The sequence below is a fragment of the Drosophila nasuta genome, chromosome 2R (genome assembly GCF_023558535.2).
Source record: "Drosophila nasuta strain 15112-1781.00 chromosome 2R, ASM2355853v1, whole genome shotgun sequence".
Classification (NCBI taxonomy): domain Eukaryota; kingdom Metazoa; phylum Arthropoda; class Insecta; order Diptera; family Drosophilidae; genus Drosophila; species Drosophila nasuta.
The window spans coordinates 14,346,141-14,363,465 of NC_083456.1; the positions used below are offsets into that span (position 1 = coordinate 14,346,141).

General features: G+C 41.1%; 4 protein-coding genes across 4 annotated transcripts; all 4 read left to right on the forward strand.

The window, feature by feature from the left end:
* Positions 1 to 3,963: 3,963 nt before the first annotated feature.
* LOC132786329 (uncharacterized) lies at positions 3,964 to 5,259 on the forward strand. The gene is made up of 3 exons (XM_060792833.1): positions 3,964 to 4,298; positions 4,431 to 4,636; positions 4,706 to 5,259. Exons 1-3 carry the CDS (start codon positions 4,057 to 4,059, stop codon positions 5,056 to 5,058), a joined length of 801 nt encoding a protein of 266 aa, XP_060648816.1. The 5' UTR covers positions 3,964 to 4,056; the 3' UTR covers positions 5,059 to 5,259.
* Positions 5,260 to 6,636: 1,377 nt separating this feature from the next.
* Positions 6,637 to 8,272, forward strand: LOC132786897 (uncharacterized). Its single transcript, XM_060793624.1, has 3 exons — positions 6,637 to 7,007; positions 7,443 to 7,595; positions 7,664 to 8,272. The coding sequence occupies exons 1-3, from the start codon at positions 6,689 to 6,691 to the stop codon at positions 7,834 to 7,836; spliced, it is 645 nt and encodes a 214-aa protein (XP_060649607.1). The 5' UTR covers positions 6,637 to 6,688; the 3' UTR covers positions 7,837 to 8,272.
* An 821-nt stretch (positions 8,273 to 9,093) lies between these two features.
* Positions 9,094 to 10,124, forward strand: LOC132786568 (uncharacterized). Its single transcript, XM_060793125.1, has 2 exons — positions 9,094 to 9,476; positions 9,534 to 10,124. Exons 1-2 carry the CDS (start codon positions 9,158 to 9,160, stop codon positions 10,049 to 10,051), a joined length of 837 nt encoding a protein of 278 aa, XP_060649108.1. The 5' UTR covers positions 9,094 to 9,157; the 3' UTR covers positions 10,052 to 10,124.
* Positions 10,125 to 10,852: 728 nt separating this feature from the next.
* LOC132784212 (uncharacterized) lies at positions 10,853 to 12,067 on the forward strand. Its single transcript, XM_060789658.1, has 3 exons — positions 10,853 to 10,888; positions 11,214 to 11,299; positions 11,361 to 12,067. The coding sequence occupies exons 2-3, from the start codon at positions 11,281 to 11,283 to the stop codon at positions 12,065 to 12,067; spliced, it is 726 nt and encodes a 241-aa protein (XP_060645641.1). The 5' UTR covers positions 10,853 to 10,888; positions 11,214 to 11,280.
* The last annotated feature ends 5,258 nt before the right edge of the window (positions 12,068 to 17,325 follow it).

The following is a 17,325-nucleotide window of genomic DNA, read 5'->3' on the forward strand; positions in this document are numbered from 1 at the left end:
GCGTATCTAACAAATCGATCAACAACAAGGCGTCGCTCTGTGTCTCTGTGTTTTCGAGTCTCGTGTCTCTTCTTTCTAGGTAAAATGTTGAAAGTGAAGCTGCAAGCGGGTGTTGTCATCATGTTGCCTCGCATCGCATCTCCCCATCTCTCCGTTGACAACATTCTCAGCCGTCGTCGCGATGACTGCGCAATGTTTGCGGCTCTCACGAGATTACTTAACCAGACCATTTAGCATAGGCACACCGATAGCAACGACAATAGCACAAAACTACAGCTAGAGCTACAACAACTTGTGGTGTTTGTTGTTTGAACATTTGTGTCATCAATTTCACTTTCTTTCAGGCCTGGGTAAACGGCTCAAACAACACGATAGCATTGTCAATGCTAACCCAAACCTAAACCCTATTCGCTTGGAAAGTGAGTGCACTCCCACAGGCGTACTTAATCGATTCGGTTGGGCCTCAAAAGCCAAGGAAAATGTGCTCAGCTAGATCTTATGGCTCATAAGTCAATAGCTTAGCCAAACATTTGGCCACAATGTCAATGGTATATCGCAGCCCAGTGCCAAACGCGCTGGGCAAAGTGAATTGAATTTGCTTTGGGGTTGCCTTCATGTGCCCCGCAACTTATTGGCTTATGAATATTTTAACAACATATACGTAAACCCAAAAAAAAAAACCTAAAAACCCTAAAAATTGCCTGCTGCACTTTCTCAGGTAACTTCTCGTCTCGTGTCGTTTCGTCTCATCTCATAACGACGAAGACTACGCACAATATTGACAATTCATCTTTGCGCAAATGAAAAGAAAATCAATTTCACCTGTTGGTATTTATGCGTTTAACCCAAAAACGTTCAAAATACATTTTTTTGTTGCCATTCGTTGCCTTTTCATCACACATATTTATTTATGTTTTTACTATTTTCCCCCTCTATTTTTAACTCTTGCTCACACTCAGAAGGTATTAAGCGAATTCAATTACGAGCAGAACTCAACTATGGTAGGTAAATACTTGCTGCAAATTCCGCATCATGTGACCTCATTACAAAGCTTATATAATCTCGCATGCATGTACTATGTATCTCTCAATACACAATTGGCATGCGAAACTTTAAGTTAATGTAGCCAAATTCTTGCAAAAACGCAAATGGGTCAGTAGAACGCACGCTGCGTAGTCAGACTCAGACTCGAGTTGGACTTCAAATTAAGCCTGGCTAATTTGAGAAGTAAACGTGCTTGGCAACGACAGCAAACACTGTGAGTGATCGTCAACAAAAATACCCTAAGTTATATCAATATATGTATAATATATCTCTTAATGAAAATTCAGAACAAATTACTTATATATTTTTGAATATATTTTGTATATTACAATTATAGGTTACGAACATATCAGACATTCAGGCTGATGTCATATAAATTATTATATTTAACACTACAAATATATATTTAAACTTCTATTATATAGTGTTAGAGTAGGGTATAAATATGTCGATAATCAGCTATCGACAGCAATGGCCACACCTTGAGTCTACTCAGAGCGTCTGACGACGTCGAAAGTATGCGGCCCAATTGGTTTATGGCCACTTGTTGCGGTTAATTGTGTGACGCCAGCCAGCAAATTGCACAAACACACACTCGCCAACTGAAGCTTATTGATTTCATATAGAAATGTAAAGCCAAACATCCATATAAACATCAACATTGATGTTTTGGCAAGGTTCGCCCGCGCCTTGGACTCGCTGCGGCTGTCAAAAACGCATTACAAGAAAGCAAAAGAAACATGAAAACGGAAAAGCAAAACAAAAACAAAAAGTATATGTTTAGTACTAAAGAAGAAAGGTTAGCAACATTGACAGCTGTCCAGTAAAAAAGAGAAATTATTTATGATTGGCATTTAGAAATTTGGTTTGATTTGACATTTAGCTTGGCAATTGATAACTGAATTACATTTGACTTTTTGTGTGTGTGTCTGTGTGCGGCAGCAACATGTTGCAGGAATGGGCGAAATCAGGTTCCGAATTCAGTTCCACTCCCATTGCGAATTGCGAAATTAACCAGAAAAAAATTACATAACTTTCACTCATGACGATGACGCTAAACGCGTTGCGTCGTCGATGAATGAATGCGAAACTGGACCGCAAAAAGTTGTAAGTTGTGATCAAGAGACTGCTGGGGTAAAATAGGGTTACCAAAAGGCATGGTGAGTTATCATCAATGAATGCGTGAAGTCAAGTCAAGCTCATGAGCTCTTCGAATGTGGCAACCAAATGAAATATTTAGCATGCCGCGAGCTGCAATAAAGCCGGCTACGCCTGGCTATGCTAATGAGCGCAACAAGTGAATCACTAGTCAAGATTGAGACCAGGTATTTGAGGTATGCCTAGCGCACTTTCTTTTTCTTTCCATCTGCAGCTGTTGTTGTTGTTGTTGTTGTTTTGCCGTTTTAGGCTGCTAAAACAATAACCGAAAATAACAGAAAATAAAGGCGCGTCACTCATACGCAGCGTGTTGCCAGCCGACACCCGTGGGTTCAGCTAAATCCACAGAGCAATAACAACCACACAAATGGGTACAACATTTAGTGTCGCATATCGTTGTAATATAAATGAAAGTGAGTGAATTGAGATTCGTTTTTTTTCTCTCTGTTTCTTTTTATTTTGGTACTTTGGTACTTTTGAATGGATTGTCTTTAATAAGCTGGGATAATAAAAAATACGAAAAAAAGCAATTTGTATTATTTCGATTATATGGTCGGCATTTGTATAAAACTTGGGTTTTATGTTGCACTGTGTCAATAGAAATGTCATATTAATTGTGTAGAGGAAACGTGACTGGGAAATCTTTGATGACGAATCTATTACAGACGTTTTTGAGTTCACAGCATTAAAATGTATTTTAATTAGCGAAAAGAAAATCAAAAACTTTACTTCTAAATTCGATAACAAATTCCAATGCCAATGGATTTTTTTTTGAGCGTGTCAATCAAATCTAACAGATTCCAATTGAAAATGATTAGCACTCTCTACCATCTACACTCTCCTCAACAAATTACACAACCCAAAAAAAAAAACCGAGGCTCGATAATGATCGCAGAGGTGCTAAATAATATTTCACCATAGCGCTGACCAAAAAGGGCAAACACAAGATGACCCATTTAAGGCAGCAATAATGGCAGGCTCGAAATATGCGGCAACCGGATTAATAAATTAGCAAATTGCCGGCTTCGATATTGCGATACAGTCGCAAGTCGGAATGAAAGTGGCTCAGACCGTGGGTAAATAACATGACAACTCAGCCGCTTGGGAGGGCGTGTGTATCGATGCGATCTTTTTCTTCTTTTTTTTTGTGTTGGTCCATAATTACCTGAGCTTGAGCCCATGGGCCAGCCAATGATGCCAATTGTTTGCATTACGCGAGCCACATGCTCGCTCTACTGGCCAAGTCCAAGTACAAGTTTCTCTCCGCGCACACTCTGACGTCGACGTTGAAGCTGAAGTTGACGGATGACGACAACGCGAGCATCGACGCAACTTCGGCATCGGCATCGACATCGACGTTGGCGTCGCTGCCGAAATAAAAACTCACAGTCAGCGCGGAAGAAAGAAGAAAGAAATGAACATATTCACTTAACAAACAAGTTGACTTTATTTTTTTGATGTTGTTGCTTGGCCCGTTTGGGTCGTTGTTATTGTTGTGTTGCTGTCGGTGTCGATTGTTGTTGTTCCCTAGATTTTATGCATGTGCTCAGTGCCTTTTTCGCGTCTTTTTTTTTGGTAGCTTCCGCAGTCAGCGACAGCGTCTGCGGCTGCGTCTTGGCGGCTTTTGTTTAATTTACTTTTAAATTGTTTTGTAATGCGTGCGGCGACTGCGACGTCTGCCGCCAACGGCAGCTGCGCAGCTGCAACAAAATCGCCCAATATAAAAGGCTAGACGTCGACTGACTTATACATCAAATTCATCTTAGCTCTCTCAAGCTCAACAGAAGCAGCAGCAGCTCGTCAAGGATTAAAACGCGTCGCGTATTCTTAAAAAACAAACGAAATTAACCGAAAATGAAAGTGTTCGCCATTGCCTGTGTGAGCCTCTTGGTGGCCAGCTGCGCTTGGGCCGCTCCCAGCGTGCAAGATAACAAAATCGAAAGTGATAACACATTCGGTCGGGCCGCTCGCTACTTGGGCGCCTGCCTCGAGAGCGATGACATGGCCACCTGTTTGGCCGTCAAAGGCATTACCGCATTGAATCGTGCTGCCAGGAGCAACAACATTGAGTTGGTCAATGGCGTAACCTTCCAGAGGTGTGTGTGTGTTTTATTTTGTGAAAATGTTGAAAGTGAATTTCTTATGCAAAATGCACTAGAATGTTATGCAAAGTGAAAGCGAAACTATACAACAAGTTCTAAGTTGTGTTTCTTCCATGTTCGTTGCAGAGATCCAGCCAACCCTGTGCAGCGCAGCGGCAAATCCCTCAGCGAACAGGATATCTACGCTGAGTTGCCACAAAACTCCGAGGAGCGTAATGGCCGTCTGGTTGATTTGGCCATCTCCAGTGTGAGCGACTTCCTGACCACCCACAACCTGGAATTCAAAATGCCCGCCGAGACCACCCAGCAGGTTGCTCGTGCTCTCGATGAAGGTAAGTTGTAATGAATACAAGCTTCCCATCTAGTTAACTAACTTCACCATCTGCTTACCAATTATTTAGGCCGTGCCAAGATCAAGAAAGTGATTGGCCCCGTCGCTTTGGCTATTGGTGCTAAGCTCTTCGCTGTCATTCCTCTGGTGCTTGGTTTCCTCGCTCTGTTGACCTTCAAGGCTGTGATCGTCGCCAAGCTTGCCTTCTTCCTGGCCATCCTGGTTGGCGGTTCTCGTCTGTTGGGCGGATTCGGCAACAAGTTCGGCGGCAACTCGTACAGCGGCTACAACGCTAACACCTACTCCGTGCCCGCCAGCGCCAGCTGGAGCTCGGGTGCTTCTTCTGGCTATCCCTATGCTCGTAGCATCGACACCGACGCCCAGCAGTTGGCTTATGCCGGACAGCAGCAGGAGCAGCAATAAGCACTTGACACTCGAATAGTGTGAAGCCTTTTGGGCTGAGAATGTGCCTTCAATTTGAAATATCTAGAGCTTAAGTAATTTATTCGAAGACGTTTGCTTACTTAATTTATTGTACTACATCTACATATTATTACACACAATTCAAGACATCAGCAAAATAGTCAAGTTGAATGTTTGTCATCAAAATAAATGCGATTAATTCCATAAGATAACATGTTACTACAATATTTGTTGATGGATGTTAAGGTTAATTTGCATCATTTTCGACCAGGTCACATACACAGCAATTAATTAAACTGTGGCATGACTTTCCCATAACTACTTTGCAACTGGTTGAACAAGTATGTGAACTTAACACGTGAAGCAACAAGTTTGCTCTCTCAATTAAAACTTTTGGCCAGGTTCTACAGAGTTTTGTCTTCTTCCCAGCCACATGTGGCAAACACACTCACAAATGGACGCCCTTGTTGCCACAAAGTTAATTGATACGAGTGTGTGTGTGTGCTCGTAGTTTTGACAAAATGCCACGCCTTGTTATTGAGGTGTTTGCTTTTTTTGTTGGGCCTGTTTTCGGCTGTTTGCCTTGGCATGTTAATTGTTGTTTACAGTCAGAAACTTTCTACTTATGCGCATAAAAATGTCACTTGACGCGATCGAAAAGATATATGCGAGCATGTGCTACAATTCAGCTTTCTTTTGCACAGATTTGTTAGAGATTTAGAAGCAATTGAAATAGAAAACGAACAAACGAACCTACCTACCTACGTACCTATCTGTCTGCCTAACAACGACACTTGACTAAAAGAGAATGAAATCGAAAGCGTTGAAAGCGGCTATCGATGCGTCTCTAACTGGGCCAAAATGAGCATTAAGTCACCACATCTGAGGCATACCAAATATGTAGAAGTACGTTCGACAGTTTTGGTAAGCATATGCATATAATAATCGCTTTAATGAAATTCAATGGTATGGCTAATATGAGAGACAAAAGACTCACTAAAGAATCTGGCACAGGCAATGTTCATAAGCAAATGAAGTCACGTCCCCAAACCAGAGAAGCTAACAGAGGCGTGGCTGTTGCATGCCAATTACGATCGCCTAACGGTGTGCCGGCCAACTTGTGGCCGAAGGAAATTGGGGCATTTACTTATATAAAAAAACACAGTATCAAATATACACAAAAATCATATTCAAGCCATTGAAGACATCAGGCACCCAAAGCACCCGATGCCCGACGATGAACGTCCGACACTTGGCGACTTCCCTTTCGTTTGGACGTGGGACGTGCGACGTGCATGGAAATATGGTCAAGAAATTGTTGGAGTAGCATACGCATAAAATTTGCATAAATTGTTTACAGTTGTTACTCTTACTGTTATTGTTGTTGCAGTACTACGTATTTTTCGTTGTTTTTTTTCTCTTGGCCAGCGCGATTTCTAGCCACTAAATTGGACACAGGCGCACGTCCAATTCGAAAAAGTATAAAACAGTGGCCCATTGCATTCAATTAATCACAAAGCAATTTCCATTCACAAAGCCAACAGCAGTGTGTGCGCTAAACATTGTGGATACCAAAGGACTATCATATCAATCAAATACCCAGAACTTTAAAACAAAAGTGCCTAACAAAATGTGCGCGAAATTCGTTTGTGTTGTGCTCGTGGCCAGCTTTGTGTGCGGCGCTTTGGCGTTGCCCTCGCAGGATAACAGCGAAAAGGATTTAGTCAACATGATCAACAAACTGGATAATGAAGATTCTGTCTCACTGTTCGGCGGTCTCCGCATCGATCGCACGGAAGCAGGTCGCAGCTTCGGCTCTTCCAAGGGCATTGAATCGTTTGAGGATCGTGCTGAACGTTATCTGGAGACACATGAACTGAATCTTTCGTTCTCAGGCGATGAACAAGATGAGAATGCTGAGAATGTGTACAGCGGACGTGCCATGGAGGGTGAGTAATCGCCAATCGGCCATCTACAATCGACAACACCGACCAACCGACAACAAAACTGACAAATTACTGGCAACGTCTCGTCCATATAAAGTGCCAACTTTCACTTCAACTGTAGTTTGTGCAACAACTAAATGGAAATGTTTGCCAAGAGTGGCAGAAGCCTGCTGCTGCTGACAGCAGTCATTGTTGTTGCTAGCACTTGGTTATTTGCCACAAAATGTTGAGTGTTCGGCCTAAGCTGACTACCGAGACAGACGCCGGAAATTACGCATACGCCGGGTGTACAAAAGTGTCACTTTGTTGGCGTCGCGTTGGTTTTCGTGTTGCATACTTTACAGCCATGGCTGAAAATAACACATCGACTTTATAACGATGGTCTTCTTTTAGGCTGTTCACTAATCATTGTTTGCTTTGCAATTTGTTCGCTTACAGAATCACGCAGCAAGCGCATGAAGAAGATGCTGCTGCCACTGCTGTTGGCTTTGAAACTGAAGAAGGCTGTCGTCGTCAAGGTCATGTTCACCATCATCAAGTTCATCTCCCTGAAGGCTCTCGCCATCTCCTTCCTTGCCCTCATTCTGGCTGGTAAGTTATTCAGCAAACCAAGGCCATTTGATTTGTTTCGAAAATTAATCATGTCCTTGAATCGCCAGGTGCCACCTTCTTCAAGGATCTGTTGGCCAAGAAGAAGGACCACATCACCACTGCCTACATCACCGGCAGCCCATTGAACGCCGAGATTGTGCACTCCGACTGGAACCGCAACGGTCAGGCTAGCGCCGCCGATTTGGCCTACAACCATTATGGTCTGGCTCAGCCCTTCTAAGCTGAAATAACACACATGGAGTTCACTTCACTCTCTTGCACAATCTATCCATCTGTCTATCAAACATCATCTATATTTCCCAATACTTATCCCCACCTTTAACTCTGCTGCACTTTCCTTACCTTTCGAATTTCCCCCACAAAGACTTCACATTCTCTCCATGGCTAAATTCGTTGTAGTGTTGTAGTCAATAATTATTTAGTTGTACTTAGTTAGTTAGCTGCGACATACCAAAAACAAAAAAAAAAAAACTAAAAAAAAAATGAAAAACGATATCCGAACAATCATCCACGACTTGGCTAGAACAGGACAATGCACTCGGAACAATGAAACTTATTATGCTTGCGCCATATTTATTGCACAATCAATCATGCTCTCTATGCAGACATGTAGCTCAGGTTTACCACAAGCAAAAAAGAAAAGAAACAAAAATAACAATTACGACAAACAAACAAAAATACTTATGTCTGCTAAAGAGTTTAATTACTAAGTATTTATTTACATAATTTATAGCAATTGAATAAAAATGATTCATGAAATGCAAATTTATTTTTCTTTTCTAAAGATGTAAACTGTCAACACAACCAAGAGATACACTATATAATACAGAGATAATCTCTTCCTCAAAAAATACAATTCATCCACTCAAGCTTAAATAGTGTGAGCTACAGAGTGCAAAAGCAAGTTTATTTAAGCTCTCAGCCTCTTAAAGAAAGTAACGAAGATAAAGAAGGCAAAATTAAGAAATTAAGATGAAATAATCATTAACAATGAATAGTTAGTTTGTCCAAATTAGGTAAACAAGTCTCAGCCGACAACTCACTATGAATTTATTTGCAAATATTTATGTCCAAGGCACGCGACATTTAGCTGGCTTGTAATTATGCAGCATGTCTGTGAATTTTCTTCTTTTCAGCTCAGAGAATTCATTAAAAGGGGGAACGGAGTCCCTTAGTGACAAAATTAGACTCCCGTTGCGCTACGGTGAACGCCGTGCCACAGAGGAAAGCGAAAGTGACGCCCATTTGGCTGGCTGGGTGGCTTGTTGGCTGGTTGGTTAGCTGACTGTCTAGTTGGACGCAGCTGACCGAAGCTGGGAAGAATTTCGACCACAAATCGTGGGGTAATTAGAAAAAGTCAAGACAGCAGCAAGCAAAACCTAAACGCGGCAATGACTTTGGGCCGCTGTGCGTAGTGAAAGGGAAATGGGTATAAAAGGCAAAGCCATAAAAATGAGTTGTTGCAGTCGGACAAGTGTTCCCCAGATCATTAGACGTACTTTGTTCAACACCAAATTTACGCTTTATTCACCATCATCAACATGTTGCTATTGAAAACCTTGGAATATCTGTTTTACCTCGCCTGGTTCTGTTTTCTATGCAAATACGCTCAGGCTGCCAGTCTTCAGCCTACGGAGCCGGCACCAGTGCAAATGGAGACTTTGCAACCACCTCAGAGGGCGCCATCAATGAATATGAATGAGTGTGAATCCTCAGTCTTCAGTTGGATGTGTCTCAAGATAGAATTTGTTAAGATTATGGAACGCTTGGCTGAGCAACAGGAGTTAAATGTGTTACCGGGCGTGAGTGTTGTTAAAGACGAAAATGCAACCGAGCTAAAGACTTCCGAACTGATGGCTGGTAAGATTATAATAAAGGATTATATTATAGATAACTTATGGTATATGCATTTAACAGAGGTAGCGCGCAGTTATCCCAGTGACCCTAATACCAGACTCAATGGATATATTCTTGCCAAGATGCAGAATCTGCTAAAGACACGCTTCCTGCGCTTTCGCTTAATGGACGATTCCAAAATGGAAGAGGGTCGTAAGCACAAATTTGGTAAAAAGGGCGGTTTGGAGGCTCTGGTAGCAGCTGGAGTTATGATGAAGGGTATGCTGATGGCTCTGGGGCTTGGAGCCATTGCCATGATGGCAGGAAAGGCGCTAATGACTGCTCTGATGGCTCTAACACTTTCCGGCGTCCTTGGCCTGAAAGGCTTAGCCGGCGGCGGCAAGTCTACAACTTATGAGATTGTCGCCAAGCCCATTTACACTTCCAGCCATTCGCACTCCGTCAGCCATGAGGATGGTCATGGACACAGTGCACACTTTGCACCTGCCGGAGCCGGAGGCAGCGGCAGCGGTTATGGATATGGAGGCTATGCTCGCTCACTCAATTTGCCGAGTCCGAGCCAACTGCAAGCGTTGTAGAGCCTTTGGGATTAATCTTTATTATTTATTGTAATCTTAATATTTATATAATTTGTAAACCTATTTATTCTATTTGTCTGCACTAAAAATACTTGGTGAACAAAAATTAAATAACTTTTATTTGTATGTGGTAGCGTTTCCAATCGATATATTATAGTAATTATCGTATTAAAAACATTTTCCAGATATACTATAAATATGAGTATATTAAGCTCTCGATATCAGTTACAAAATGTTCAAGCTCTTGATATTCGTTTGCTTGCAATTCTTGTTAATTTCTTTAGTAACAAAGGCTGAAGGTCAAAGTACATAAGTATATTCTGTCATGCAATTCATATTCTATTGAACCCCTTCTCTCAGGCTGCCACCTTATTGGAATATGCCAAAAAAGTTGTGAAGTGGAAATTGGCGCGACCAAACCCTGTCCATCAACTACAAAATGTTGTTTGGGATTGGGACAGAAATAAAATTGAAGGAGTTTAATTGAATTTTTGGAGATATTTATGTCATGTCAATTAACAGTGGATCAGTTAAAATATGTGACGACGTTGGAAAATGGAAGAGTACAAGACTAACGTCCTAATAAAAAATTCTTTACGAATTACTACTACAGACAAAGTTACCTAAAAAGTAAATTAATTGTAATGAATTTTAAATAAAATTTCAACAACAATTATTAAGTACATTGACAATCTTTTTAAAAATCTTTCTGAACAAGTAAGTATGATAATTTGTTGTCAATATTTAACTCAATACAGTATATGTGTGATTTGTGATATCAATGGTTTTCAATTTCAAACTATTTATTGTTCATTAACACAGTGTTAAGTTTTAAATGTATGTATACGTCACTTAATATTTAAAATTATTTATTGTTGATCAACTTCATTAATTATATAATTTTTTTTTGTTTTTGAATAGAGCTAATCTATCATAATTATAAAACTGCGTTGCCATGGTGACGTATCACATTTTTACTGACTTGGGAAGTAACACGTAAAAAATGTAGAATTGTCATTTAATATATTTTTATTCGTATTAACGAATTTATTAGCATGTTAAAATAGGTCAGTGGACTTTTGAATTTTGCACAGAAATCGTACCAGCGATTTTTCAATTAACAAATTAATCAATTTTTAGTTTCTCTTCTAACCCAATTTAGGTGACGAATCATTTTTGTTTATAAAGGCAGACAGATGCACTAAAAATTCAGTAGTTCTATCACCACAATGAAAGCGACTTACACTGGTAATATAGAAATATATATTTTTACAACAGCTATGTAAGTTAGCTTTCTTTTTGCTTACAGTTATATGTCTGGTGCTCTGCACATCATGGATTTATTCAGCGGCAGCCTCGGCAATTCCAGTCGAAATAGGTATAGCAAATGATGAATACCAAACAACTGAAGCAGGATTGACTGATTCCATGGATATGGAATCAAATGTTACTGCCAACAAAACCGAAGAGGATGTGGAGCAGGCACTAGCACAAGAATCTGAAACCTCTAACGCTATTGAGCCTGAAGTTCGCCCAACGAAGCGACCAAAACGTCCTAATTCTAACAAACGACCAGCTGTTGGCGATCACAAACCCCATCACCACAATCCCATGGCACTACCAGCATCCTGGCAATACTATCCAATTCCATATCCAATGTCATATCCACCTTGTCCATATCCGCAGCCAATGTTTTACCCAATGCCTATGTATTCACCATACTTTTTCCCATCCCAAATGCATACTTCAGAAAAGAAAATCGCCGCTAATGCTATGCAATCAGATGTCGCCGATTCTGCAGAGTCTGGAGAAGAAATCAGTAATGAAGAGCTGCTCAGAAATGCCAATTTGTGGAAAAATCGCTTCGAAAACAAGTGGGCAAACAAGACATCCAACAGTAGTACAACCGTTAAGCCAACTAAGAGATTCATCATTAGAAATTGGGTAGCCAACAAACTCAATAAGAAAACTACAACTACAACCACTACAACCACAACAACCACTCCAGCCCCTTAATAATGTCATATTTATTCATTGCATCAGCTTAAATTAATTTATTTTTTATAGTATAAAAATAAAAGTAATTTATGAAATAAATAATTTTTTAAATAGATTTTCAATACCTATAGTAAATAAAAATTATTAAAAATGAATTGGTTTTGACAAAACATAACCGACGTTTAGAAAAGTATTTCAAATATACAGTATTATTTATTTATTATTATTCTACTCTAATAGCTATACTTGAAAAATATATATATTCATCAATACGAGTATATATTCGTCGGTGTCTCGATAACACATTTTTTACCGCAAAATCTTTATTTCAGTCCTATCATTAGCAAGTTTAAAATCGCAACTGGAGGTGTTTTATTTATTTATTTTTAAAAAATTAGCAAATTGGCGAATTTATAAAATGTTACTATTTGTTTTATTAATAAAAACTGATACTATTTAAAGCATTAATATGAGAGAAATACTGTTTAGTATTCTTTGAGCCGACATGAAGCTGTTTCACAACAGTAAGCAACATTAAAGACATTTTAAACAAATAATACAAATTATAATTTATCTCTTTTTAACAGTTATAATCTTACTACTGTATTTTACAAATATTTGGACATTAAATCATTCATTATGGCAGGATTCATCTACACTTAAAAATGTGATCAACGCCTTACAAGAAAACAATAATTTAGAAACACCAACGGAGAATCGTAGATTAATCCACCGAATTGAAGATCATCCCTTCAAATTTCTTTTCCGAAGAAAATGGGGCCATAAATGGAAAACAACAACTACAGCCCAGGCAATAGATCCTACTGATCCAACTGATCCTACAGAGCCAACAAATCCAACAAAACCAACGCATCCTACAGATCCAACAGTTCCAACAAAACCAACGCATCCTACAGAGCCAACAAAACCAACGCATCCTACAGAGCCAACAAATCCAACAAAACCAACGCATCCTACAGAGCCAACAAAACCAACGCATCCTACAGATCCAACACTTCCTACAAAACCAACGCATCCTACAGAGCCAACAAAACCAACGCATCCTACAAAGCCAACAAAACCAACGCATCCTACAATTCCAACAAAACCAACGCATCCTACAGATCCTACAATTCCAACAAAACCAACGCATCCTACAGATCCTACAGTTCCAACAAAACCAACGCATCAAACTGATCCAACAAAACCAACCCATCCTACAAAGCCAACTAAGTCTACAGTTGCAACAAAACCAACTCCTTCTTCAAAGCCAACAAAACCTTCTACAAAACCAACTAAATCTACGGTTCCAACAAAACCAACTCATTCTACAAGGCCAACAAAACCAACCCATTCCACAAAACCAACAGAGTCCACAGAACCAACACATTCCACAGAACCAACTCAGTCTACGGAACCAACACATTCCACAGAGCCTACTGAGTCTACGGTTCCAACAAAACCAACTCATTCGACGGCTCCAACAAAACCAACCCATTCTACGAAACCAACTCATTCTACTGAGTCTACGGTTCCAACAAAACCAACCCATTCTACGAAACCAACTCATTCTACAGAACCTACTGAGTCGACGGTTCCCACAAAGCCAACTCATTCTACGAAACCAACTCATTCTACAGAACCTACTGAGTCTACGGTTCCAACAAAACCAACCCATTCCACAGAACCAACTGAGTCTACGGAACCAACACATTCCACAGAACCTACTGAGTCTACGGTTCCAACAAAACCAACTCATTCGACGGTTCCAACAAAACCAACCCATTCTACGAAACCAACTCATTCTACAGAACCTACTGAGTCTACAGTTCCAACAAAACCAACTCATTCTACAGAACCAACTGAGTCTACGGTTCCAACAAAGCCAACTCATTCTACAGAACCAACTGAGTCTACTGTTCCAACAAAGCCAACTCATTCTACGGAACCAACCCATTCGACAGAACCAACTGAGTCTACGGAACCAACACATTCCACAGAACCTACTGAGTCAACGGTTCCACCAAAACCTACTCATTCTACGAAACCAACTCATTCTACAGAACCTACTGAGTCTACGGTTCCAACAAAACCAACTCATTCTACAGAACCTACTGAGTCTACGGAACCAACACATTCCACAGAACCTACTGAGTCTACGGTTCCAACAAAGCCAACTCATTCTACGGAACCAACCCATTCGACAGAACCAACTGAGTCTACGGAACCAACACATTCCACAGAACCTACTGAGTCAACGGTTCCACCAAAACCTACTCATTCTACGAAACCAACTCATTCTACAGAACCTACTGAGTCTACGGTTCCAACAAAACCAACTCATTCTACAGAACCTACTGAGTCTACGGAACCAACACATTCCACAGAACCTACTGAGTCTACGGTTCCAACAAAACCAACCCATTCTACGAAACCAACACATTCCACAGAACCTACTGAGTCTACGGTTCCAACAAAACCAACTCATTCGACGGTTCCAACAAAACCAACCCCTTCTACGAAACCAACTCATTCTACAGAACCTACTGAGTCTACAGTTCCAACAAAACCAACTCATTCTACAGAACCAACTGAGTCTACTGTTCCAACAAAGCCAACTCATTCTACGGAACCAACCCATTCGACAGAACCAACTGAGTCTACGGAACCAACACATTCCACAGAACCTACTGAGTCAACGGTTCCACCAAAACCTACTCATTCTACGAAACCAACTCATTCTACAGAACCTACTGAGTCTACGGTTCCAACAAAACCAACTCATTCTACAGAACCTACTGAGTCTACGGAACCAACACATTCCACAGAACCTACTGAGTCTACGGTTCCAACAAAGCCAACTCATTCTACGGAACCAACCCATTCGACAGAACCAACTGAGTCTACGGAACCAACACATTCCACAGAACCTACTGAGTCTACGGTTCCAACAAAACCAACTCATTCGACGGTTCCAACAAAACCAACCCATTCTACGAAACCAACTCATTCTACAGAACCTACTGAGTCTACGGAACCAACACATTCCACAGAACCTACTGAGTCTACGGTTCCACCAAAACCTACCCATTCTACGAAACCAACTCATTCTACAGAACCTACTGAGTCTACGGTTCCAACAAAACCAACTCATTCTACAGAACCTACTGAGTCTACGGAACCAACACATTCCACAGAACCTACTGAGTCTACGGTTCCAACAAAGCCAACTCATTCTACGGAACCAACCCATTCGACAGAACCAACTGAGTTTACGGAACCAACACATTCCACAGAACCTACTGAGTCTACGGTTCCAACAAAACCAACTCATTCGACGGTTCCAACAAAACCAACCCATTCTACGAAACCAACTCATTCTACAGAGCCTACTGAGTCTACAGTTCCAACAAAACCAACTCATTCTACAGAACCAACTGAGTCTACGGTTCCAACAAAGCCAACTCATTCTACGGTACCAACCCATTCCACAAAACCAACCCATTCTACGAAACCAACTCATTCTACAGAACCTACTGAGTCTACAGTTCCAACAAAACCAACTCATTCTACAGAACCTACTGAGTCTACGGAACCAACTCATTCTACAGAACCAACTGAGTCTACTGTTCCAACAAAGCCAACTCATTCTACGGAACCAACCCATTCGACAGAACCAACTGAGTCTACGGAACCAACACATTCCACAGAACCTACTGAGTCAACGGTTCCACCAAAACCTACCCATTCTACGAAACCAACTCATTCTACAGAACCTACTGAGTCTACGGTTCCAACAAAACCAACTCATTCTACAGAACCTACTGAGTCTACGGAACCAACACATTCCACAGAACCTACTGAGTCTACGGTTCCAACAAAGCCAACTCATTCTACGGAACCAACCCATTCGACAGAACCAACTGAGTCTACGGAACCAACACATTCCACAGAACCTACTGAGTCTACGGTTCCAACAAAACCAACTCATTCGACGGTTCCAACAAAACCAACCCATTCTACGAAACCAACTCATTCTACAGAACCTACTGAGTCTACGGAACCAACACATTCCACAGAACCTACTGAGTCTACGGTTCCACCAAAACCTACCCACTCTACGAAACCAACTCATTCTACAGAACCTACTGAGTCTACGGTTCCAACAAAACCAACTCATTCTACAGAACCTACTGAGTCTACGGTTCCAACAAAACCTACCCATTCTACGAAACCAACTCATTCTACAAAACCTACTGAGTCTACGGAACCAACACATTCCACAGAACCTACTGAGTCTACGGTTCCAACAAAACCTACCCATTCTACGAAACCAACTCATTCTACAGAACCTACTGAGTCTACGGTTCCAACAAAACCAACTCATTCAACAGAACCTACTGAGTCTACGGAACCAACACATTCCACAGAACCTACTGAGTCTACGGTTCCAACAAAGCCAACTCATTCTACGGAACCAACCCATTCGACAGAACCAACTGAGTCTACGGAACCAACACATTCCACAGAACCTACTGAGTCTACGGTTCCAATAAAACCAACTCATTCGACGGTTCCAACAAAACCAACCCATTCTACGAAACCAACTCATTCTACAGAACCAACTGAGTCTACGGTTCCAACAAAGCCAACTCATTCTACGGAACCAACCCATTCGACAGAACCAACCGAGTCTACGGAACCAACACATTCCACAGAAACTACTGAGTCTACGTTTCCAACAAAACCTACCCATTCTACGAAACCAACTCATTCTACAGAACCTACTGAGTCTACGGTTCCAACAAAACCTACCCATTCTACGAAACCAACTCATTCTACAGAACCTACTGAGTCTACGGAACCAACACATTCCACAGAACCTACTGAGTCTACGGTTCCAACAAAACCTACCCATTCTACGAAACCAACTCATTCTACAGAACCAACTGAGTCTACGGTTCCAACAAAGCCAACTCATTCTACGGAACCAACCCATTCGACAGAACCAACTGAGTCTACGGAACCAACACATTCCACAGAACCTACTGAGTCTACGGTTCCAACAAAACCAACTCATTCTACTGAACCTACTGAGTCTACGGTTCCAACAAAACCAACTCATTCTACGGAACCAACCCATTCGACAGAACCAACTGAGTCTACGGAACCAACACATTCCACAGAACCTACTGAGTCTACGGTTCCAACAAAGCCTACCCATTCTACGAAACCAACTCATTCTACAGAACCTACTGAGTCTACGGAACCAACAC